The 25671-nt window shown below is 40.4% G+C and overlaps 1 protein-coding gene and 1 long non-coding RNA gene across 4 annotated transcripts in view; one reads left to right on the top strand and one right to left on the bottom strand.

The window, feature by feature from the left end:
- Window positions 1-25671, top strand: part of LOC148188739 (uncharacterized) — a 95695-nt gene that overhangs the window by 66647 nt on the left and 3377 nt on the right. For both annotated transcript variants that reach the window (XR_015777523.1, XR_015777522.1), the window contains exon 3: window positions 25402-25472. This is a non-coding gene — a long non-coding RNA (uncharacterized LOC148188739). The remainder of the gene's footprint in view (window positions 1-25401; window positions 25473-25671) is intronic.
- Window positions 1060-15614, bottom strand: plekhn1 (pleckstrin homology domain containing N1). Of its 2 annotated transcripts, none has more exons than XM_042491164.2 (16): window positions 15421-15614; window positions 13598-13688; window positions 13235-13396; window positions 12025-12105; window positions 11397-11487; window positions 9431-9564; window positions 8315-8464; window positions 6497-6577; window positions 6295-6370; window positions 5875-6020; window positions 5485-5637; window positions 4514-4756; window positions 3802-3957; window positions 3146-3391; window positions 2860-2920; window positions 1060-1914 (listed from the first exon to the last, which is right to left on the bottom strand). In XM_042491164.2, exons 1-16 carry the CDS (start codon window positions 15492-15494, stop codon window positions 1730-1732), a joined length of 2130 nt encoding a protein of 709 aa, XP_042347098.1. In that variant the 5' UTR covers window positions 15495-15614; the 3' UTR covers window positions 1060-1729. The 2 variants fall into 2 exon arrangements, with proteins under 2 accessions (XP_042347098.1, XP_087938364.1); XM_088082238.1 differs by having other exon boundaries at window positions 3146-3388.

The following is a 25671-nucleotide window of genomic DNA, read 5'->3' as shown; positions in this document are numbered from 1 at the left end:
TTACAATACTTGATTTTCAGTATGAATGCAAACTATGAGTGGATGCAAACTATGAGTATTAAATAACATAATAAATCATATTCAAAAGAGGTCCTGTCCTCCTCAATATTCATACATAATATTCTCAGGCAGGTGGCAGTGCTGAGCTATATAGTATGAAGTTTACTTCTTATGAGAACAGCCCATGAAGTTGTTGAAGTATTCTCGCACCACTAATACTTAACTGACTAGACGTGATGCAAATTTGGAAAATAGTGCATGTCACAACTGCGTTCTGCCTTCGAAAGCTAAGTGATTTAGCCATTAGGGGCTCTGCAACAATACTACAATTGTTTAATGTATCTCCTCTATTTCATAGTACCATTATAATATGTAGTGGTACTCAAGGGCAGGGGGATGTCATATGCTGTAAACCCCTCTGAGGCAAACATTGTTTTGTGATAATGAGCTTTATAAATAAGATTGACCTGACTTGACAATTTATATGCTATATATTCCATTTGAACTGGGAAGTGAGAATTTCAAGTTCCAATATTTGTGACTAAAAGTCACAAGACGGCTGCTCAGTGCATCAACAGTAGTGGAAACTGTAGTTGTTTTCTGTTTATTAGCACTTATCTGATTTGTGAGTCATTAAATCTTTTATGCACACAGTACTGTCCAACACCTCTCTTTGGACATGTTGTTAAGGTGTTTTTATGAGAGTACAATGTAATGCTTTGTTAATCGACTAGTCTTGCTAACTATGGCTAACCTGGCTTGAACTGGCATGTCTTGCTTTTTTTCAACTTGCTTTATTGCAATGTGGAAACTTGGGTGTGACCTCATTCCCATCTCCAACTTTTGAGGTAAATTGAACGCAGCATCAGAGCTCTTGTTAAAAACAGCAGCCCGATGCAGAGCTTCAGATTAAGGTGATAATTCTCTGTACATTCATAACTATGGGTGACCTTTGCATTGTTTTCACAGTCATTTGACACACTAACATAATGAAAATATTGATTGTTGCCGCTTTAAGAGTATCATTATTGTAAGACGAAATAGAAATACACTTGTCAATTAATTTTTCCAGTTTTATTTCCAAATATAAATAAACACCTCAAACAAAAATGAAAAAAAGGAAGCCACACAGGTGTCAGTACAGCACTGTCTTAGTGATAGTATTATTAGCACCTTAAAGGCAGTCAGTTAAAGCCACATCTATTTGCCTTGATAATGTAGCATAATAAAATAATAAATGTACAACATTTACAAAAATATACATCCTTTACTATAACAAGCCCTGATGGAATGCTTTTTATAGCTTTAAATATAACAATAAGTAAACTGGACAGCATGTTAAAAAATACTTTAAATATTAAAAAAAAAACTTGGTTTTTGCACTACATATTGAACTTTTAGTGCAATTATATAATATGTTAAAAAATAATATTAAAGCTACACAGTATATACACTCTCTCTCTGTCTTCTCTCCCAAATGCTACATGTCATACAGTTGAAGTCTGTTCACTTTCATCATGCTTTGTTTTAAGCCTGTTCCTCTTGATTCCTGCACTCATCGTTCCTCTGCGTGACTACCCAACATCTAACAGTGCCGTTGGTGGGATTTGCTGGTTCATACTGAATGCAGCAGGACCAACACAGGCTGTGCTAGTTGGCTTTTATTATCCCGCTGATAGAGATCTGTTGTTTGCACACGTCCAGACGAGTGCCGGGCTATTGTTTTGTTTTATGACCATCTCTGCTGGGTTGCCATGGCACCAAGGCCTCTGGCCCCAAAGTCTAATCCTGTCCAGTGTGTCGAAATTCCAGACGTTGGCTGAATCATTCTAGTATCACAGTCGTACTCCCAAATGTTGTCATAGTCCATTTCCTGGTCATCTGGTTCTGTGGGTTCGAGGTACGAGTGGTGATCTATAGGAGCGAGAGAAGATTCCCAGGCTTTTAGTTTCAGACAATGAAAGACAAACCTCGCCCTGTCTGTATAAACGTGGACACAGTGCCGACAGAGTTATAGTGTGATTGGCCTAGTATCAACATATAACCTTACTGTAAAACCGGTAGCGTTACATGCCACTACTGCACCACCCTCATTTGTTATCCATGTTCTCTTTGTAATGTTGTGGAAGCATGCAACATGTGAGATGAAATAATTTTGTCACGTTAGAATTAAGCTGTGAGTTGAAGTGAAATGCAATTACCAGGTAAAATTGTCGTGTTTTCACTTGTGATAAAAGAGGCCGTTAATACGTGTGTAAGCCTGCACAGTTGTGTGCTGTCAATCACAGTGGAGGAGTAAACCCTGTCTGTGAACCAGTGTTCTCTTACACTGGGCTTTCCCCCGCATGGGACATCCGCACAAATGGCATTTAGAGCTGCACTAAGCTCCATTTCATTGGCACATTCGCCCATTTCCTACACTTTCACTTCTTTAACCTTTAGCCTTCTGTCAGACACAAGAGTTCAATCAATCCAAAGTGCATGCAGTGTTTAATTTAAGGTGTGATGGAGTGTGAGCAATGTTCTGTGTCCTTGGTGGTATTTAGGAAGGCGGCTGCTTGTGATGATGTTCATAACTCACACTTGTGAGGAAATACGATGCTGCAGTTTTATAGTTGTGATTTGAAACAGTGCCCATTGTTTCTCAATTGAAGTCTACATTTTATTTAGCCATGTGATGAAAAGGCCTGTTTTTGTTTGACAAAATTAAAGATCTTTCATTGATTTTTTTTCCCCAAGGCTGGAAGGATACAACTGTCAAACATACTTGAACTACACACACAGATGCACTACACACAAACAAAGTAATGTTTATCTGAATGTTTGTCAGGTTTATGTTTGCATGCTTTCCATTCTTACCTGGTGAGTAACCATATGGCATCTGAGAGGTGTTCCTCACAGAGCTTGACGAGAGGAGGATCTATAAAAAGAAAACAAAAGAAAGTTACTTCCCGTGAACAGCTATAACAAACATTCTCACGCTCACAAAAATATGTTTCATCTGTGCCACCTGTTCAAATATCACCTGCAGAACAAGTATATACACACATGCTTTGCTACCTACAGCGCATTAATGCTGCTCTTTGTGCTGCAGCATTACAGAAACCAGAGCGTCCTGGGAGACAAGTATCTCTGTGTTTCTCACCTGGTCTTGCACTTGGCCCGGCGCGGGCAGTAGCTTTAGCCTCGACACAGCCTCAGCTCTCTGCTCTTCTTGGCTTTGAGGAATCTCCATCTCCAGGCCCAAAGCTTTTCCATGGGAGTTGGTCAGGACCAGGCTTTTCCTGCAGCGCCTGCCCATGGGAGGGGTACGGAGCTGGAAGGGGGGCAGGATCTGGGGAGCCTGCTGATGGTGGTGGTGGTGCTGAATTGGCTCTTGCCAGCTCTGCTGCTAAAGGACAGAGGGAGACGTGTCAAAGTAGGGCAGCAAAAAGTATGTAAAACAGGAGTTTACATTAACTTAAAGGATGATTTCACTTGGTAGTCAAATAGATCTTCAAATCTGCACTGAATACATTTTGGTTTAAATAATTCCTGTTTTCCTGTGTAATCAAATGTAACTGTGCTAGTCTGAGGTGATTTAACCTTGTATAGAAGAAACAAGTCATTATGGATTTAGATGTAGTTATGTTTAAATCTCTGCGTGTGAGTGACCATCCCTGCTCTACCTCCTAGTCTCTGCATTAACTGCTTTCTTATTTTTTTCACTGAACATGTGCATTTGTCTGTGCACTCATAGATATCCGACAGTGTACGCAGGTGTAATTGAACCTATGGATCCAGTATCCTTGACCCACTTACCACTGGCCTTGCTTCTTCCAGGGAGTAGATCTCTGGGCTGCAGGGCTCATCATACAGAGGCGACAAGGGCTGCCGGGGGGCGCACATGTCCGAGTGGCGCTGGGGCACGTTCAGGGAGTAGTTCAGGGATGTCTGAGGGGTGCTCCAGCTGTTTGACTGATCATAATAGATTCACAGAGTTAGTTTTAAACACCAGGCAACTAGAGGAAAATCAGTTTTCCCTCTGTCTCTGTGTCTCTCTCTCTCTCATTTGGGTTCACAGAAGGCAATCATATAAGTCACTCTGTAGGATCAGATTACCAGATAAAGGTGTTGGACTAATGCCAGTCATGATCTGCAGATGTGACAACAATCTGTTGTCCCACAAATCTGCTTTCAGCTGTTAGCGTTGTGTATAAAAACTGCAGTCCTGACTGCCATAGTAACGTGGGGATACCCAATAAGTATAGTTAACATTTTCTGATTGGTGGCTAAGTTTTGTTTATGAACTATAATAGAGCTTTCATCCCTTGCACTATCAAGAAGATTGATCTTTCAACCTCAGTTCTGCACAAATGCTGCTATTAAGCCATTTGTTAACACCATATACATGATCGCTCTCAGCCGTCTGCTTGGTGTGTCTATATTAGTCACTGCTCACATGACATGTAAAATAAGTCAACAGTCTCGAGGGGAATATTTGGTTATCAAGTTAGACACCAGACTGAATTACCTTGACAAGCGGGGTTTTCTCCAGCCGTGGTGGGCTGGCACGATGCAGGGCAGAGTAGGGTGTGCTGTAGACCTGAGAGTGCATCGAGCTCTCGGCAGGCTGGAGGTAGGAGCTGCGCTGGGGGGAGGAGTAGCGCAGTGACAAAGGTCGTAGGTCGCGCTCGGGCCTGGTGTGAGAAGACACGCTGTTGGTCCTGCTGCCAAGGCGGGCAGTCTCTGTCGAGGAGGGACGACTGGAGCTGTACTATAGGGACAATAAACACACCAAGGGCGAAAGTCAGCCTAGAGTTTTGGCTTTTCCGGTTGGCATCAGGTGTTTAAACCACAGAGTCTTTGTATAACACACATAAACTGTTTCTCCTCTCTACATAGTTGGTTTTCAGCATTATCTTGGGGGTTTTTTGTAAACTCAGTGTGAGAGAAAAAAGGTTTCCATCAGATTAATTGGGAAGGTGGTGGTTCAGGTCACGAGCTGAACATCAACATGTCTTCTGGGCACTGAGCCCTCTCCACTCAAAGTTAATTGGATGGTGATCGGCCTACATAGGCCCTCCCTCGCGGGAGTTTGGTCAAAAATCCTGATAGTGCAGAGTGCTTCAGTACTTCTTTAAGAGACTGAAGTTTAAAAGCAAACTTTTCACTGCTGAATCAAAGTTGGCTGTGAGAGGCTCTTATTTTCTTACATCCAAAAGGTGTTTCGGGGAAAGATCAGTTTGTTGTGATTGTTTTTACCGGAAGGCCTGAAGATCATCACCTGAACCTTTGTAACTGGAGTAGTTTGGTCCTCAGACCTCACTTAATAATTAACTTTGTAAAGTAAAGGTGCTGCTGCTCAGCTCCACCAAAACAAACACAACCAACCAACTCCGACCTCATTTATATCTCTGTAAATATTGTCATGTTGCTGTGCTTGCTTGAGTTTTATTTGTTTGATAACACTTGAACTTTTAAGGTAGCACACAGCCGACTTACACAGAGGGGTTCGGCGTATCCTGGGGAGAGAGGGTCGTCTTCATGAATGGGTAACTGAAGGTTGTGGGACCCACATCCACTTGATGACTGGCTGACTTTAAGAGACTCAGATCGTCCATGGCTGTTTCCACTCCACCTGTCAAACTGTGGGGCCTGGAGATTACAGGACAATTGCAGAAATTAAAATATTTGACTTTGAAGAACTAATGAGCAAAGTGTTCAGAAAATTGTTGCTTTTATACTTCTGTTGCACTGTTGACTTAGTAGCAGTAGTAAATCACAAATCAGTCATGCAGAATTTACAAAAGGCAGGGCCATGATGTCTCTCTTTATCATTTTTCCTCATACATGAATAGTGTTTTTGTTGAAAAGAAGGAGGGCGGGCCTTACCTCTCTCTGCGTCGGGGTGTAGATGATGTCATACACAGGGGGCGGGGGACTGAGAACGGGCACATCAGCAGCTTTGAAATGCTGGATCCAGTCGCAAAACTCAGCCCTATCCAGACACGACACTACTATGGGGTTGATCAACTTCCCTAGGAAGAGAGCAGAGGGGGGAGGACAAAGCCTGTCATTCGGTCCGTTCGCTCACTGGAATGTGCTATAGTCAGATTATCATTGACTGGGGATAAAACCAGCTCATTCACAGGGGGTTACACTCTGTGACGCTAGTGGATTCATAGAAAAGGCCAAATAGCATAAAACATGCAAAAGAATGTGCGCTCATTGAAATCCTTTTTACATGTCTTTTTAAATGCCACCGTGCTGAAGAGGCTGCAGTAGAACAGCTCACTGATTCAGCGTGTTTACCTTCGATCATAAAGGTGTTGGGCTTGACGTCCTGGCAGGGTGTGGTCACTGTAATCATGTTGAGTGGAAGCTTCCCCTGTAATCATAATGATTCTTTAAAGCAAGCGTTTGCAAACACTTGAGGAACTGTATTCTCACAGCTCAGGATGTGATTTTAAGTTAAGGAAGTTTAAGAGTAAAAGGTCAGTAAAGTCAGTGGTACCTTATAGAAGAGTCCATCGTTCTCCTCTGATAGGATGATCAGCGTTGACGGGTACATTACCAGCAGTCTGTCACTCTGCTCCTGTGGACACAAGATTACAGCTGCTAATGAGCCTTATGTGTGTGTGTTTCATTACAGGACCTTCTGTCTTTAATGCATAACTTGGTGGATAAATTCTCTCAGATACTCAGTGTTAATGACCAAATTACAATTGAAGTACGTAAACAAAACACTGTGATTCCTGAAAGCCCTTTTTGAATTAGCTGATGACTGTTACCCGCTGCTTTTAAAATACGCTGGCGGAGGTCGCATTCATAAAACATCATCAAAATGTCACACCCATCCCATACTTGGTCCCATTCTTCCACTTTTCCCTTTAACAGAGACTTTTATTTCAGTACTGTTACTTCTGTCCCATTGATCCGCAACTGCACCTTTTATAAATAACGGCGAGGCAGAAGAGCAACATGACATTCTCCCCTTAAACAAGCAGTATAAAATGAGTTATAGTGTACTTTGTGCTTCATGTCCTGCCTCCTGCATGCTCTACTTGGGCGCCACCCCTCACCTAAACCAAACAATGTATTTCCAGTAGGTGAGACTGTGTTTGACACGATCTCCTGATGTCTGTTACATGTGCAAAAGGACAACTCCAGACAATGTCAGAAGTTCACATTTGAAAACTGCTTATGTTTTGTTTTCACTATGTACTTTTATCATCATTCAGTTAATTTTTTGGGTGTCAAAGATCATTGTAAGAAAACTATACACCTTAACATTTCTATAGCAACATGAGGGATTAATTTTTTGTGGAATCACTTGAGAAAATTCTCAATAAAATAAAATAAAAGAGAAACTTAGAGCAAATCAAAATTAAAGTAATTTATCTCTGGAATGTTTTCACATTTTGATATCATACACGAATGAATGGCAGCAAATATTTTACTCTAAAAGTAAGAAAACAAGCATCTAGATATTCTGACTGTGTGAGGACAAGTCTACGAATAATACAAAGCTAATAGGCAACCGTGGGACCTGGTGCATACTTAAAAACACAAGTATTATCTTTTAATACTCTGTTGAGAAGCACAGTTCAAATCCCAGTTGGATCTTCAGTTGAACCAGTTAGTGGGGCATTTAAAGGTGCAGCAGACTGAGAGTTTATGTTTCCTCTCCCTCTCGGTGGGTGTGTCTGGACAGACAGCTGACATTCCAGCTGTGAGGTGAGTCGAGTCACTGCGTGAGCCGGGCAAATGCCTCTCACACACCCAGGCCCTAAATCTCACACACTTCAATCGTGCTGCCGCTATTTCCCACAGTGAATTAATTACCGATATCCATGCAAGCCGTGTCATGACTACTGTTTTTATTGGCTGCTGTGTGGAGCTCCATCAGCGTTATTTATTTGTGATTCAATTTGCGAGGAATCATGTTTTTCAACACTTGGTTGCAGGTGTCTGACGCTGTCTTTAGACCTTGGCAGTAAAATAAAGATAATAATGTTAAAGCTGCAGGAGAGGTACCATTTGCCAAAACATGGACTCCACCCTTTTCACTGACTCCTTTCATTGTGTTGAGGTAATGTGTGTGTTGCACAATAGAAAAACTATGTGAGTCACCTGGATTTAGAGCTGATGCTGTCCTGGTTTTTATTCATCATGTGAAAAATTCCCAGAGATTGAAAATATGTTCATATGATGAGTTATAGTTTGCTGTAATGTACATTTCCATACCCAGTCAACAGCAGGGATTTTGTGTTTCACTTCCATGTGACCGGACATGGTGATTCACTCTTGATAAGCTGCAGTGAAGTCTTACCTGACAGGGCAGGTGCTGCAGTCGCACTTTAGTGACATAGGTGATGGTGCCCAGGCTGTCCCGCTGAGAGCCCTCCCACTCGTAGATGGGCTCTCTGTTTATGGAGTTCCTCAGCTCCTCTCTGCTCTCAGGGGTCTCATCCTTGTTTAACTATGATAGGAGCACAGGAGAGAAACATCAGTATAGTAAATATGAACAGAGCTCTGCCCTTCAGCTAATTTAAACATGTTAATCTGGGTTTTTTTTCTCACAGTGTCACTCTTGTTTGTTCTCTGTAAAGCTTCCTAAGCTAAAGCTTAAAAGCATCATCAGTTCTGTTTTCTTCTGTCGTGACACATCTAGGGTCATACGTTTCATCAGCCATTTCCCCACCCACCGGTTGGATGTCAGCACTTTAGCCCTTTGCAGATGTGAAGGGTTGTTTGATGTAGACTGTGATGCGGTCAATGCCGCTCCCTAGTATCCAGGCCTCAGGGAGAGCCAGCAGTGACCTACTTGACTCATCATACCTCCACACTTACACACCCAGCTTTTATCTGAAATGCTTGTGTTTTTCTACCAGGTGGATTAAAAGATCACACTCAAGTGCTTGTTTGAATTTGTAAAAAAGGAATGTCAAGCATTGTTACAGCAAAGGAGCCAGTTTTATGCAGCCTGCTAAAATCTAAGGTCAGCTGTTTGCAACAAGGTCGGTGCCAGGCGATATGGAAAGAACCAAATATCCGGATATTCTTGACCAAATACCTCAATATTGATATTTCAGCATTAACTAAGAACAGAAAAGTCATTGTGTTCATGCTATAGCCTGGTTATTTTTATCTTTTAATTTACTTTTATTTTTTTACTTTATGCCCCCCCCCCTCCCCATTATCAGATATGCATGCAAAAATGATATCAGATATGCATATTTTTCCAGTATTGTAGAAAGTTAGAAGTTCCAGTATTGTGTCAACGCTAGTAGTAAGTTCATAAAATTATATCACTTAACTGTAATTCAGACAAAACTTCGGATATGTCAATGTCCAAAATCTAAGACGATATTGAGTGTCACATCACAGTATCGATATACTGCCCAGCCTTAAGCTAGGTGGCATCAAAGAAATTTGTTGAACTTACTTTTACTCGGGTGAAGTTCTCGGATGCAATTGCACTGCCCCCATTGGCCTCAATGTTTTCTTTGAGCAGGCCAAACCATAGGTCCATCTCTTCTTGGTTGGCACAGTATACGATGATCGGGTTTAGGCTGACACCTGCAGGGTACAAAGGTCACAGGTTCATAAAGGGCAAGTGTCACCCAGGCATCTTTTTCTGAGCCTTTCATCAGAAAGCTTTCTGCCATGTTAGTGAATCATTAATGGTGTCCACAATCTGCTTTTCTTGTCTTTTGTAACACATTGTGCAATGAGTACAATAAATGTTAACACATGTTCACCAGGACGGTTAACCACATGTAAGACCTTTTGCGGAAGATCCCCCATGACCTGCTTTGTTTGGCATTTAAAAATCATGTCAGACTCTCCCTCCCACAAACTACTTACCAAGGAGGAATGAACAGGACCGGGGATGAGAAGAGCTGGATTTCTTCTCTGTCTATGAGTCCCACACATACCACAGATAACCAGCAGAGATAGCCTGTTTCATTCCAGCCCCTTGGCTTTGTACCGTAATTATCAGAAACCGGTGACTACTCCTCACAAAGCAGTGACTCTGGACTCATCTGTTGACTTTATCTTCACCCAGGTCTTATTTCTAGACCTTGACCATAGCACTCCCTTGAAAAGTTATGTTTTTCCACATTTCAAACAAGCAAGCGATGTGAGACTAGAGGCACATCATGAGACTTTCGCTCATTCAAATCTTCAGTCAGTTTACAGAGGCCTTTAACTATTGTTTAAAGTAATTAACCATCATTATCTAACTCTTATAGACACATTAACTCAAACCATGTGAAGGCTTCCGGGAATTTTTGCAGACCCTCTCGTTCCACGTTTGCTTCGTCACTGTCTAACTCACCAACACTTTACACTAAAGCTGATTCATTCACAGCTTGGAGGAAATCTCTACATGGGATCTTTCACTTGACTCAGAATTTCCTCACGCTTCCTCCACATATTTCCTGTAAGTGATGCCACCCATAAAGTAAATAAAGCTCCACATTGAACAATGAAAACAGCTGTAATACAATACCACAAAATAACAAGCATGGTCCGGTCAACTATGAGAAGGCAGCACCAAAGAGTGTCAATATTGTGACAACAGAGATGTGTCCAGATTTCAGTGAGATAGTAATGATAAAGAAATATAAACACAGAAACCCTACACACTTCATAAGTAATTTTACGTTAATCCCTGACTTCATTGATTTTATTATTTCCCAGGCAAGGACTAAAGCCCCCTTGTCACTACAGCGGATTACTTTTACTTAATGAAAAGAAGTCAGATTGTTTTTGTTCATTCAGACTTCAAAAGATAAGTGGCATTTCCACATTATTATTAACCTGAGCAGTTTTTGGAATGTGCCATAGATTATATGCAGTGACAAGGCTAAGAGCGGTAGCTGGGATTTGCTGCACGACAGCTGGACTGACTGAAGTGCACCTGTTGTCTAACAAGCGGAGTCTTCAAGGCCAGATTGGCCCTCTGACCGAGGGTGAAAGGGGCCCAGCCCTAGTTAGTCTTGGGGTTGAGTGGAGGTGAAGAGGGTCGTGGCACCTTTGAATCAGTGGAATGTGACAACATAGGAAATGCTGCAGCTAGAAAATAGTGTGTGGTTTCTTGCTGGTTTTATAAGTGAGGAGAATTCACTTTGATCCAGGACTGATGAGAGTGACAAACATAGCAGACTGCCAGCATGAGTGAAAAATGGCGACAGATTATGAGTATTTAATTGAGGTAAATATGAGCCAGAAACGAGGACTCTCCAGCTTTAGTTCATCCTCCACTGCTAGATTAGCTTGCTGCAGTCTGAGTGATTGATTGGCTAAATTCAACACAACCAATAAAACTCAAAACTGATGATTACAACATTCCAGGACTCAGTGCCAACACCCACTTGTGTCGTTTCCAGCGAGGTCAAACTTACCGTTTATTTGAAAGGCGAATTCCTGGGGTTGGCTGTGGTTGCAGTTCTGTTGCAGATTGCAGATGGTGAGCTCTTTTAATGGAAGAGTTCCCTACACACAGAACAATAAAAAGCTTGATCACACTTCTTTGTAAATAAAAATCTCATTCACATACCAGAGGCAAGGTCTGCAAAGCCCCTCTTGTTTTATCTGAACCAACTATTCAACTCTAAATTTTAACAATGAACTAATCACCTTGATGCTGAGCTCAGTGTTGTAAGTCGATGATGTATTCATGTCTGCCTGGCATTTGCCGTCATCTATATGCTGACTAACATGGTGTTCAGATGCTTATCTGTCTCTCTTTTGACATTGGCGTTGAGCGCTCAACAGACACAGTAAATGATGATTAATGGCTGGCTGCTCACACATTATGAGACAGGTGAAGAAACGTCATCATATTTTCTGTTTACAAACACACTGCTCGTTGATAGGGTACATATGAGGACATAACATAAAACTATGCCCCACAGGAATAGTAAAATTATATTTTAAAAAGTCACCTTGAGATCTAAGCTGATACTGAGGACACATGGTTTTAAAGGAAGTATTGTTACAGTATTACTAAGGTGAAAAAAAACAACTCACCTGGTATGTCAGTCCGGTTGTGTTGTTGGACACAAAATGAAGGTGTGTCTGGAAGAGATCCAGGTAGCAGTCGTGTACATCCTGTAGAGATAATAAATTAAAGTAAAAGCTGAAAGAGTGATACAATTGACCTCTTCTGTGAGAATGCATCTTATGCAAGAAAACTAAAATCTTTGTTTTATAGTGATATTAAAAAATTGCATACATTGTGTACAATTCAGCCACTGATTTCACAGATTTGAACACTTTTAATAAGAAAACTAATCTGTAAATTGTGCCGGTTTAGTGTTGATGAAATTATACCTTCCAGACATGTCGGCACATGTCTGGAAGTCGTGGTTGTACTCTGTCTGTTCTGATGTTTGTCTCAGATGAGTAAAGAGTAATATAGGAGATTATTATTAAGTTATTCTGTAAATCCTTGCCGGGGCACGTGCCTGATTATTAGTTAATATTGAAACATCTTGTTCTTGTATCATCTGCTTATACAACCGACAGGAAATGTTCTGTCGGCCAAGGATTCTCAGAAATGTAGGAATTTCTTGGCTGACCACAAAAAGCTTCTATTCAAGAGCAAGCCTCTCTTTCTTTATGATTCATTAATGTCTTCATCTCTCTGTACCTTGTACTATCCGTTTCCTTCCTGTGCAGTGGTATCTCCTGATATTATACAATTTGTTCTTTTGCCATCATGACGCTATTCCTTTAATCAATCTTTTTAGTTTTTGACAGCTGTTGTGTCACATCTATGACAAATTGCAGTTCCCACAGTGAGGAGCCGGTGCGGCCTCTATCAGTCTCTGGGATCAGAGTAACTCTCTCTACCCTGAGGTTTTCTCTCTGAGATGTTTCACAACTGCGGCAAAAGCGTGCATGTCCAAACACAGGCTGCGGTCCGCTTTATGGAGAGCGATTTGTATTATTCACAGCCAGCCACCACGTCAATACCAACAGTGAGTTTCAGTATTCGATGGCCACAGAGCAACATCCTGTTCATCTCCACCTCGCATTTTGTGTTTGTTTTTGGTTTTGACACTCATACAGATGCCAGTCATACAGATGACTGGCATGATGTGTCACTGCAGGCTTCATCATTGTTTTAGACCTTGCTAACCACAATGAGGATTGTGCAGCTGTTTTGTTTTCTTTTATAGTTTCTTTCCTGATGTTTCAACATAGAGTGGTTAAAAAGTCATTTAGTCCCACTCACCTGGCAGTGAAGGAAGCGGAAACGGACTTTGGAGCTGTGAATCATCCGTCCATAATTCTTCACATTGATGCTGCTCTTCTTCCAGCCACTGGCTGGGTCATAAGGGAACGGGGGGTCCCATTTTATGTTGTCTATCGTCTGCAGGTCTTTAGGGGACATTTCCTGCAACCAGTCATAATGTTAGTGAAGTACAGACATGGCATGAATAAACCACGCAGACCTGCTGTTAACATCAGTCAGAAGACTTCAATAAAAATCTAATCGCACAGGGGTTGACATTTACAGGAGAGCAGTTTTGTTTGGTATGCACATAGTTGAGTTTCATGCTTTCACCATCTCCTAAGAGCTGATGGAGGGTCTTACCTTTCTGGGGGTGACGGTGCACAGAATATTGATGATGCTGTTGGACTTTTCCTGTCCCTCTTGGGGATTCTTCTTACGAAACAGGCGACTGCTGCAAGAAAGAGGAGAAAACCACGTGTTACCACTCACTTTCCAATGTTTGCCTTTATTCTGTGTTTGCTGTTCAGTTAACTTCCCAACTGCACTGACAACAAAGAATACTTCCTGTTAGTGGGAGTTCACTGTCATCTCCTGTTGACAGATAGAGAGTTGACCTACATACACAAGTCTTTGTTCTACTGTTCATAATTTTTATTTCATACTTCAGCTTCAGTGACTTATTTCTGCCCCCCCCCCCCTTTTTTTTTCTGGTAATCACTAATTCTTGAACCACTGAATTCAATTTTCACAGCAGATTAATGAGTTCGAAACATGATTTGTGTCACATGTCACATAAATTGACCAGAGCCACTTCCTTTGTCCTCACTCCATCAATGCCAACCATTTAAATGATAAGAACAATCAGGACATGTGTTTCTGATAGTGAGGATATGCATAGGAAAATCAGCATTCAATGTCTTCCTTTGTTTAGCGTGACCCTCATCTGTTACCATCAGTGTCACATCTTTAAGAGGAAGCTCCCTCACTGCAATGATAAGGATGGGGGACTGCTTTTACAATCCCATGCTGTGGTTCAGCTGCTTATCTGCACATGTGTGTGCCAGTGTCCTTAGTGCAACAACGCAGGCTTTTGTTTGCATGGTGGGAATCAAGGTCTGTCTAATCAGGAAGCCCATGTCCAGCAACAGTCATTGATTAGTGTGAAGTGAGTGATGTTATTCTACTACACCGGTGTTCTACAATGTATTTGTGCATAGAGGAAAATATGAGAGCAATGCACACTGATGCATACCGCACTTGCATAATGGCAGAGGAATGTAGATGATAGACAGGTAACGGATTTGCAAACATTCTCCAAGTCACTGCAGCCGCATTCAACTGCTTCTCACTCCTCTTCTCTGTAGGGAATACCTGAGCCTGGCCTTATTCACCAACACAAAGCATTAGTAGGGTACACAGGAAACTGGAACACTGAAAGTATTGTCCGTGCTGAACCAGCTACCCAACTTGGAAGGTGTATCAGTGTTCAAGCTTGAGCCGTTGGGTTTTTTGAAAGGTTGCCCTGCCTCCAATTTTATTTGAAAACCAACAGCTACATGGCACGTTTGACAAAACCAGACCCTGAATCATCACACAGCACAGGGGAGAAGACTGGAGCAGACTAATTAGGATCAGATGTGGTGGTCCTGCAAAGTGGGCCGTACCAGGGGTAACATGCCCAGGCATATAGACCTGGAAGATTTAAGAAAATGGTAAAGAATAACAAATATAACCCATAAATCTCAGTCAACTCTTGTATTCAATTCCAAACCCTTAAAGTCAGATTTCTGAATAAACCAGAAATTAGCTATTAACTATAATTGCTCACATGTGATAATGATAATGAATGGGGTTAGGTCCTGATTTTGGAGGGAAATCAGATTCACTGACAGCTGGCAGATTATCTTCACAGAGATGTAAAAGGCAAATGGTAACTGGATAATTGACACCGCTGGCCAGACGGGCACCTCTCAGGCACGACTCCGGGACTATCCTGTATTACCACATGATCCTGACTCTAGCCTCACAAAATTCACAACCTCTGTTTAACCTCGCCTCTCAAACCCTTTCAGATACCAAGAATTCCTTCCAGCTGAAACACAGAGTTCAAAATAACAAACAGCCGAGTGTGTGACACACTGACACAAGTACAGTGATAACACCTGGATATGATTTAATCTTACCTGTTTCTGCGGATAAAACTCTTGCTGGAGAATCTGAAGTTGTGTTGGGGGACACATGACATGCTGCTCCCCATGCTGCAGTGCTCTGTGGGTCTTTGCGCTGCTCTGAAGAGAAACTGTACTCCTGTGATGGATGAGTGTAATCCAAGAGTATGGCACGCTCCCTGCTGCAGTCAGACTTGTACTGAGGCAGAAGTGGGCAGGGTGAGGGCTGTATAGTCAGACCGGTGAGAGTGTGTCTGCGTAAGAGGGGTGGAGCTTGGGGCTGTGTCACAGGCTGTGTGTGTGCTGTGAAAAACCAGTGGGAGTCACACCTTCTGTGAGTTGCCTCTGTCTGTTAAATCAATCCCAAGAACAAAGACAGGGGGGTTCAGGGAGAAGTGTGCCGTTTCACACCTTCCAGGAGCCAAATGGAGCTCATTGTTTTGTCACCGCTGCAATGAGTGGTCACTTAACACACTGGATGGTGTGTGTCAATCAAAGGGAAAGATGGGCCCTTCCACTGGCATGCCCTGACACGAAAAATGCCTGCACCCTCAAGTAGTATGTTTATTATTGGCTCACATACTTTAAACACATCAGTGTCATTTTGAAACCGAAGAATCTGGGAAATGTTACATGACACTTGTTGTTTTTGTTAAACTGCTTTGAAAAGAAAACACACAGAAGATGTAAAAATAGACAAAATATCACTGTGATATTTTAACTGAGGAGGTGAAAGTATCAGGTATCACATTGATTTTGAAAATGTAGATTATGACATTTTCTGAGCTCTGTCTTAACGTTGGCCACACTAAAAACAATCTCTGGACACACTAGTGTTTTAGCATCATGCTGCCTTACAGTTCTGTATAAAAGGTGCAGTTGTGGAATGGGGGGACAGACTTGTCTCGTCTTTGAGGCAGCAGTGAGGTAGTAACAGCGTCAAATCGAGATCTGTGACAGCCGGCAAGACACGATCATGGGCAGGATGGGTGTGAGGTTTTGACAAGGTATTATGCAGAACTAGTAGCAGTTTGCTGCTAACTCAGGGAGAAGAGCAGTGGCCAAAAATATCCACAAATTGGGGAAACAACAAGATTCGGGAGCTCCTTACGATCCACGCAGAGAACCCAATCAGTTGCCATTCACCAGGGATCCTACATCATTGTTATTGTCATGTTATGCCATTGTTTAGAAAGCACTACTGACGGGTATGCTATATATCACACTAGATGCACAAGATGTGCTAAACGTCACGCTCATCACTCCTCTTGCTCTGCGATGCCAGGATGCTTTCTAAAAGCGGCATGAGGCTGATGGTACAGTAACACATGCATTTTAGCAGGACTGGCCAGGAGCGTTATCCATCGCCATAGGAAGCTATGCAAATGGGAAAGGAGAACCCACACAAGAGGGATAAAATCACAAAATGTAGACCTAGCTATAATGTTTTGACAGATATAGCCTTGATGTAATATTTACCTGCAGCCCTTCATCTGTCAGTGGGACAGGATAGTTTAAACAGAACATTTGTTTATTCATAGGCTTTAATTTTCATAAAAGGTTTATGCAAACATACTCTGTTTGCATAAACCTGTTGCCTTGTAAGGAGTGTGTTCTTAAATGAAATATCCACCAGCTAAAAAAATTAAACTAATTTTAACAAACCAGTCTAAAATAAACGTATGCGGCTTTTTAGAAGTTAAAATCAGCTTTTCTCCCCGTGTATTTACATTTGATTCACAATAAATGTACAGTATAATGGGACAAGACATACATTTTGATAACAACATCATTTAAAAGGATTAATTAAGAAGTTAATCCTCCAACAGAATCGAGTTAGCCTTTTTTACTTTACCCTTTAATAACCTGTTAATAATAGGTTTCAGGGTGCAAGACTCATGACTCACTAGAAAACATGTAATTTTCCAGGTAGGTGTCCTGAAACAAACAGTGACAAGTGGTCTTATCAATCAGACGGAGGACTCGTGATCATCCTGTGTTTGCTCACAAATTAGATCACTGTCTGTGGTGACCTGTCGAAGTCATAAAATGAAACGTGCGCTGTTGGCTGTCAGGTAATCCCAACCTGTTCAGCAGGATTGTTAAAGCGGATGCACCTGAGGCAGCAACAGTCATTAGCTTGTTTAAACCAACTGTAGAGGTGTTGTTCCCACCTTCCACTCACATGATTTGCATTGATTGGAGTTTGCTCTGCAGAATATAGTGGTACATCAGTAACAACGTGTGAAACACTCAACCTCCAAACACTGTGAGATCAAATCAAAAACACAGTGTGACATATAGAATCTACCACAATGTATCATAACTTGGTTTATTTTAATAATCGAAGGAGGGCAAAAATGTCTCTGTTGTGACTGATAATTATCCTCCCTGAAGTGAATGTGATGAATATGCAGCCATGATAGACAATGCTAAAAATAAGCCAAGCTAATTATTTGGACTCACTTGCTGGTTTTTATTGTCAGCAAATAAAAAAAGAATATCACAGTCTTTTTAATTTTATTGTCACTTCACTATACATTTTTTATATATGAATTTGGGCTTTGTTAAGCCACATTTTTGCAACACTTATCAAGTATATGGTATCTTTCAACCTTAGGCTGGCAGGGTAGCAAATTAAGATATTTGAGATTACAAAAAGTGAAATGAATTTTGGTGAAATATCTCATTTGTTTTGGATTTACATTTTTGAAAATTTAAAATTTTGATGCCAAGATTGAGGAGATGATAACATGATTTCTCAGAGACAGCCTACAAGATTGTTACATCACCAGGGAGAGTCCATGTTTACATGTTAAGTAACACTGAGGATATTGTTTAAAGAAATATTAATACAGTATATGGGAAAAAATGCCCATGTTGCAACTCAAGCTAAAGGTTAAAAAAACGTTTCTTTTCCTTTTCTCAATCTTTGGATCATATCTATGACTCCTTACAGAGGGGGATCCCCTGAATCACCTTTCTCTTGGCCCTCATGTATTTTATTTCATTATCATTTAAAATAATTTAGCGAGTAATCCATCTGATTTCCTTTGTAATGATGTAATCATTTTATAGTTACGTGTAAGCGCCTTTCTAGTCTGGTTGTGGATCATCATGGAAAAGCAGAGAAGTGAACTTGTAAATACTTGCAGACAGCAGGATGACTCACGTCTATGTCGCAGGTTTCCTTAAGGCAGCCTGCCAACTGGGAAAAACAACCAGGGATTTTTCACTGTGAGGTCAATCCAGTTTCAGTATACATTTCAGGTGATGTGCATCATCACTTTTCACAAAGGTCAAAACTAACATGTAGGATGCTCCTCTTTCCCAAGAACTCTAGCAGTTATTGCACACGGAAGCAATAGTACATTAGGCACAAAACCGCGGTTGGTTGACAGTAAGCAGCAAGCCTCAAAATACAATGAAATATTGAGTGCTACTTTCAGTTTTATAAAATGAACTTTCTTTGGTTCAGATATTCATGATCCTTTTGATACACTTTGATCACTCAACAACACGTCAGGTCAGGAGACCTCTAAAACTAATGACTGCATTCCAGCTTCCTTAAACTGTACTTAGAGAGGTGTTAAACTAACTAACATGACGTTAGCATACGCCATTAGCTGTAGTTTTGCTGACAGGCTCAGATGTCAAAGCAATTTTAGTATGTTTTTGACTGTTTGCTTGTTAACATGCTAACAACAGCATGGTAACAAGATGCCTGCTTGCTTCACCATGTTCAAGACATTTGGTCAGATACTGAATTGTTGATACTAATCTGTGGTGTGAAACTGTGCTGATTGTATAGATCTTCTGTGCTGCTGGGTTGAATGTGTGTGAAGCATCCATGTTTTAGAATTTGTAGTTTCTGTGGAGCAACATCCATATTTAAAGTATTGTACAATGTCATGGCTACACGAGTCTTGACGGACTTGGATGCAAACTCCAACTCTACTGATTCGTGGCAATTCTATTCTGTCTTTATCCTGACATCTTTACCCTAACCAACCTCACTCCTCTTGCCTAAACCTAACCAATCCAACCAAAGAGTGCTGACCAATCACAGGAAGAGCAGGGCAGGTCGTGGCTTTGCCATTTTAGGAAAAAAAAATGGCACATAGTTCTGGGACCACTCTCAGGTCAAACCCTTTGCCCCTCTAGTGGCAAAGAAACTTTGTTTTCCCATTTTCCAACCATTCAGTAATTTTAATCGTGGTATATAATGAGTCTCAATGGGGCACTTGGCTTCAAATCCCCTAGGCCCTATTCGACAAAATTTTTGGGGCAGCATATGAAACCAGGGGTAAGAAAGCGGATTGTTAAAGCCCTTTTTATTTCTTTACACAAATGCTTACATCTTTTTTTATGTACAAATGAGTGCAATGTCATAAATTTCAGGAGAGACTACCTGAAAGTTTGAAACACTTTCCCCATTTAGTTGTTTGTCTGGTCTCACCCTTGTATATGACAGCCCTTTTGTTCCGACCTTTAAGTGAGGCTATTCTCAACAAAATCCCCTAATACTGCCTAAACACTGGATTATATATCTATGTATCGCTCTGATACCACATAGTTTATAAATAAACTTTAAAGTAGTTAAACACTAAATGAAACAGCAGTTTTTCTGGCTACCAAGTCTTCTCTGTTGCTCTAAAACAGAAGCTACACAGCAAGTTGTGCTGTGCAGCCACTGGCAGCTACTGTTTGAGAGCCGCTACGAAATGTCATTTTTTAGGTTTTAAACTAAGCCATGCCATGCGATGATAGCATTTTATATCCATACAGGGTCAGTACTTGACAGCTGTTTGTTTTTTTTAAGCAATGGTGTCAGATCGATTAACTGTATTGGCTGTTACGCCAATTCAGTTATTGAAATCAGTATCAGGAAATGATCTAAATGAGGGACATGTTTAAACGCATTTGTCAGACATTGTTGGGCAGCGTATGTGGAATTGGACGAACCATCTAGTTTCAAGCAACCTTTATGGCCTTTAACGTGGTTGTAGACTTCAGTATTAATAGTAGCAAATGTGCCTGTTGTTAAATAACTCACTTAGGGGGTAAGATTACATTACTAATGTCGATTCTCACCCCTACAGTTTTGTGTCACATTGCTCAGCAGGAAGGGGATTAACCGGGTGCAATGCCAAAAGTAACACTGTATCTAGACAGACAAACAGCTCATTCATTTTTTTCCCACTGCATTTCATATGGTGAAGCGTGCAGTTCTTGAATGAGCTGTTCATAACAATAGCCCACACTGTTTCCCATTTAAAAAAATAAAGACTTAATTATTTAGCATGTATTGCATGCACTGTGTGTTCGTCACAGTAATGTATGTCATTAAGCCTCAGCCTGCATAAATCATTCCATAAGTTATTGTGCATAGTGTGCGTAAATTATACTTCTACTACTTTATACACTACTACATGTGTTTTTCTTAAAGTTTAACCCCCCCCCCCAGTTTTATTTTATTAGATATACCACATCCGTTCAAAAGAAGAGACCTAAATGCCATTTTCATAATGTCATTCCCTCCATGTGTGGTGGGTTGAACTTTGGCTCTCCTCAAGAAGTCACTCGCTTGTGTTTATCCAGACTCAGTGGGTGAGAGCAGCGGTGCTAAAGTCACACCTCAGGCCACTAAAACGGAGTCTGGATATGAGGCCCCCAACATCAGGTGTCCAACGGAGAATCTGACGTGCCAAAGTTCTCACACAGGACAACCATAAAGGAATCTTTATTGGAGCCTGGCCCTCCTTTGAAGGCAAGATCACTCAAAGTCAGATGTACTCTTTCAATCTCCCCATTTAGTTAATGTCACATATCACAAGTTTATATGATCATAGTAAACTTGTGAAATGACCGAACATAAGATTGTTTCGATTTAAAGTTAACAAATGCAGACGTGCAGACATGGTGTGAGTATTAGGAGTTACTCATTGGGTTGATTTTATCACTTTCATGGAAAACAAAAGACAAGAAACTCTGCATTGTTCAAGGTAGACAGGGATGTGTTGAGACACCACGCTTGACAAGGTTTGTGTTTTCTTTGGAACTCTGATGATGTTTTTACAGAGGAGCAGCCTGTAGCAGATTGGGCAATCCATACTGCATATAATTTAAAGGAACTTAAGCGCCTGAGCAATGAAGCAAGAGCAGCAAATGCATCCCCATTATTGAGTTAAGGTTAACAAAGCAATGGATTTGTTGCTCCCATCTTTTTTTACTTTGAAATTAACCTAATTATCATACAGTGGCTCCCACAATCATATTTTAAGGAGCCTATATAAAAAATAATTGTACTATTTCTATTTTCAGCAACTGTCAAAAAAGGAGCCATCATTAAAAAGACCAAAAAAAACAAGTACACATTTGGGCCACCCTTTGAGTTGATGTAGTCCAGCTCGTTGCTGATAACACAGCGAGAGAAGCAAAAAAACAGAGAGGCATTTTGCTTCACAGTGCAAAGTATTTGAGTCATTGGTGGAAAGTGATTTATTTATATATATTTAGACTTTTGCAGACTAATCTAAATTAGTTAGATGAGGATGTTATGAAAACCAAGAATGTATCAAAAACAGTGTAATTGTTAGGATCAGGACAGGAAATCATTATCAGAAGAATGGCTATTTTACATTGATTATTATACTTGTAAAAGTATTATCGAGCCTAAAATGTTAGTAGGTTGCCAGCTACTTGGCCATCTTCAAGGTCAAACAAGGACAAATAGACTTACAACACATCACTTTATCATTTGGATCTTTTCAACCTGGTTAAACAGTATAAATCCTGAGGTTTGCTATTCTCAATTTTCACAAGTTCATCTCAAAAGTCTAACAACTGCAGCTGAATACAGACAGTTGACTTTAACTTTTGACTTTAACTTGCTGTAAACTATAATTAGTTTTACTCAAGAACAACGTTTTGAGTACCTCTTCTACTGCTACCAATAGCTTACCAACATTCCCAGTTAGAAAAAGCGTGAAAATAAAGCAAGACAGCATTTGCTGTGGTCCCAGACCCCAAATCACTGAATCCACCTTAATAACAATCAAAGCGTAGAATCGAGCGGCCGGATGACACAAAGACATTAAGATATGCACCCTCATATTGATAAAAAATAATTTCATCTAAAGTCTGATAAAAACTGAAACTAAAACAGACTAGTGCTGGATTTGTAGAAATGCAGGAAATTTGTTTTAGACTACAAATAGTGTATCTTTTCAAGTTTCCGCCCTGATTTTCAAACGTTATCAGATGCTCTTAAGAAGATATATATATATATATATATATATATATATATATATATATATATATATATATATATATATATTGTAGGAATGTATAAACATAAAACTTTTTTAGAAATAAGTCTGACCAATGTACCCTGGTAAAACCAACTTGGTTACAGTATATACTGGGCATAATGTTGTGGGGACTGCTAATGCTATTTTTTTGACTAGTATTTTAAGGTCTACTTGTAGATACTGTTTTGTTCTAACAAAAAGCTGTTTTTTTATGCTCAGAACATGATGAGTTTTCAGACTTATACTGTGCATGTCATGTCAGTTTTCGTTTTCCTATCTTTTGCTCTTTTTACACATTTAAAAACTTACTATCAGGGACCCTTTTCTTGCTTTACGTTACCTTGAAAATCTTTTTTAAATGGTTTTGCGGTGCTCAGTGGCCGGAGCATGCGCCCTATGATTAAAGGTAGCATCCTCACTGCAGCGGCCGCTGGTTTGATTCCGGCCTCGGCCCTTTGCTGCATGGTGCCCCCTCCCCCTTTTACTCTAAAACTTTCCAATACATTAAAGGCATAAAAAGCAAACAATAACAATAAATATTTTTTTCAAATGGTTTCACTAGGACTATCAAACCTCTTCCTAAGCTGACACACAACGCAAAATAGTTACTCTAAAATAACTAATTTGTGTAGCTTTCTTTGAATTATCAACAACAGTTGCTTCACTGCAGGTTTTATTGTGCTGAAAAGTTTTTCTCTTATTTCGTTCCCCCTCTGTTGGTCTGCTATCGGGCACACCTTTTTTTCTTGTCTTTGCTTGAGCATAATGGCCCTTGAGGTCATTTCTACCTACACTCCCATCAGCTGTACAGTCATAAATAGCTTTGATGAAGCATTTTCCATTTCAGGCCTGGTGTTATCTTAAGTGTTCAGAGAATAAGTGTATGGCCTCTCACAGTAGGTGCAGTGGTCCAGTTGACACTTGTAGCGTGGGTGACATCCAAGGCCTGATAAGGGCTGTGCAGAGGGTGACATCAGGGGAAAGAGGAAAGGCACCAGTGACAGGAATGCTGGGAGGACATTTATCCAGACAGGTTGTAAACTCATTAGCATCTTCATAGTTGCGGAGGTGACTCACAGCCCTAACAATCACAGACATGCTAACACAAAAGTCCCTTTAAATTCCAACACGCACTTGCATACATGTTAAAATGATACTCCACCCATAATCTTTTCAGTTATATTTTTGTGATCCTGTGAATGTTAAGAACGGGGTATATGAATGGACTATGAGGAAGTGAACTATGTCTCGCGATTGTTTTGGGAATTCTCTGGTAACAGTGTGATTGTTTTTGTCTGCTGTAAAAACTTGTCACCATTAGAACCCACTGGTATCACTATGATTTGTTCATACAAGTGTAAGATTTGGGTGAAATATCACTTTAATGTGAAATGCTTAAAGTTCCATGTTATCTTAAAACAACTTATAAATGACATAATCTAGAGCATCAACTGAACTTGCCGATGTATTCTCCCAATGGAGAGAAAAAGTAAGACTTTAAAGTGTAGTTTTACATTTTGGAAAATACACTTAATTGCTTTCTGCTGAAAGTTAGGCAAGAAAATCAATTTCACTTTGATATCTGTCCGTTAAAGGTATACTATGCAGGAGTTTTCAGTTATTGTTTGTGAACAGTAAAAGTGAAAGCCAGCCCTAACTGCTCTTTATATCAGTGTTTTTAACGACACTGTCAAGCAGTTTTTGGGTGAATGTTGCTTACGGTCTGGTACCTGTTCACTACAATCATATAAGGTCCAAACCTCACCTGAGTGTTGTGGCCTGGAACACAGTAAAAATACACACAGAGGGCAAAGTCTCTGGAGATAAATATAACATCACACACACCATAGGTCATAACATATGATTGAGGGAGGAAAAAGTGGATATATTGTTTTCTAGGGAAATCCTGCTTAGTATACCTAAATTACATTTAAATGCAAATGACATTTTTAATCTATTTTTTTTATTTGTATTCTATTTTTATTGTCTTAGATAGTGAGTTGATTGGTTCTTCTCGTCCATAACATTTCATTGCATTGTTGACTGTGTTAACCTACATATGACAAATAAACTAATCTGATCTGATAAAAAGTTACAATCAACAACCTTTGTGAGCTTTACAGGTGCCAGTGAGTGTGTCAACCTGGGTCAGACAGAGCCAGGCATATTATTTAGCAAACTGTCAAACTAATTCTCAAGAGTTCTGAAAATCGGAACATTTTCTCCTTAAAGATTAAACATCTAGATCCTTAAAATTTTGTTTGTTTATTTTGTTTCATTGTCTGATCAATAGGTTTGCAAGCAGCTAAAGCATTTTGCACCAATGTAGTGGACATAAGGTACAGTTTCATGTGAGATCATGCTTGTGGCAGTGAAGAAACATTAAGAAATATAAATGAAATGCTGCATATCAAATGCAGCAATCAGTCCTCTTAACCAGGAACCGTCTCTCTCACACTCAGACATTCTCTTTGTCATTTCCATTGACGGTATGTGCATAACACAGCTAAATAAATATAATAAAAACATGCCCAAGTAGGCATAGGTCTGCCGTTTCAGCAGAGGTAACAGCACCCAAAGTAATATATTACTGAGTCTGGTTGCATAAAAACATTAAAGCTCTGGGAAGTATGAACATCTTCTTTCAAACTCACTTTTCTTTTTTCTTCTCTCTCTTTTGCAGATTGTGTGTATATTGAAAGTCGGCGGCCCAACACTCCCTACTTTATTTGTAGCATTCAGGATTTCAAGCTGGTGAGTACATTTTCACTTCCTGTCTGTCCTGTTTCATGTCCTCACGCTGGCCTGAGGTTCACCGCTAATCCGCGCGCCCATCCCGCGTCTCAAGCGGGAAAACAAACCACTGTTGTTCCTAGTGAGCAAAAATGCCAGAAGAAATCAGGGCTACAATGTGCACCATAATTAGGAGATATAGTTGCAGAGTTGCACATTT

Source organism: Plectropomus leopardus, chromosome 9, assembly GCF_026936395.1.
Source record: "Plectropomus leopardus strain MGB_pleo_1.0 chromosome 9, ASM2693639v1, whole genome shotgun sequence".
In the NCBI taxonomy this organism is placed as follows: Eukaryota; Metazoa; Chordata; class Actinopteri; order Perciformes; family Serranidae; genus Plectropomus; species Plectropomus leopardus.
The sequence above is the reverse complement of the archived record's forward strand: the minus strand, read 5'-3'. Positions and strand labels throughout refer to the sequence as shown.

What these genes read in the sequence shown, in the direction of transcription:
- plekhn1 (XM_042491164.2), bottom strand. Translation starts at nt 15,494, where the DNA reads ATGGGGAGCAGCATGTCATGTGTCCCCCAACACAACTTCAGATTCTCC. An exon ending in ATTCGCCTTTCAAATAAACG is followed by an intron (nt 9,565 to 11,396) that starts GTAAGTTTGACC and finishes TGTACCCTGCAG; the next exon opens with GTGTCAGCCTAAACCCGATC. An exon ending in TGCAGCACCTGCCCTGTCAG is followed by an intron (nt 6,578 to 8,314) that starts GTAAGACTTCAC and finishes TTGTGTCCACAG; the next exon opens with GAGCAGAGTGACAGACTGCT.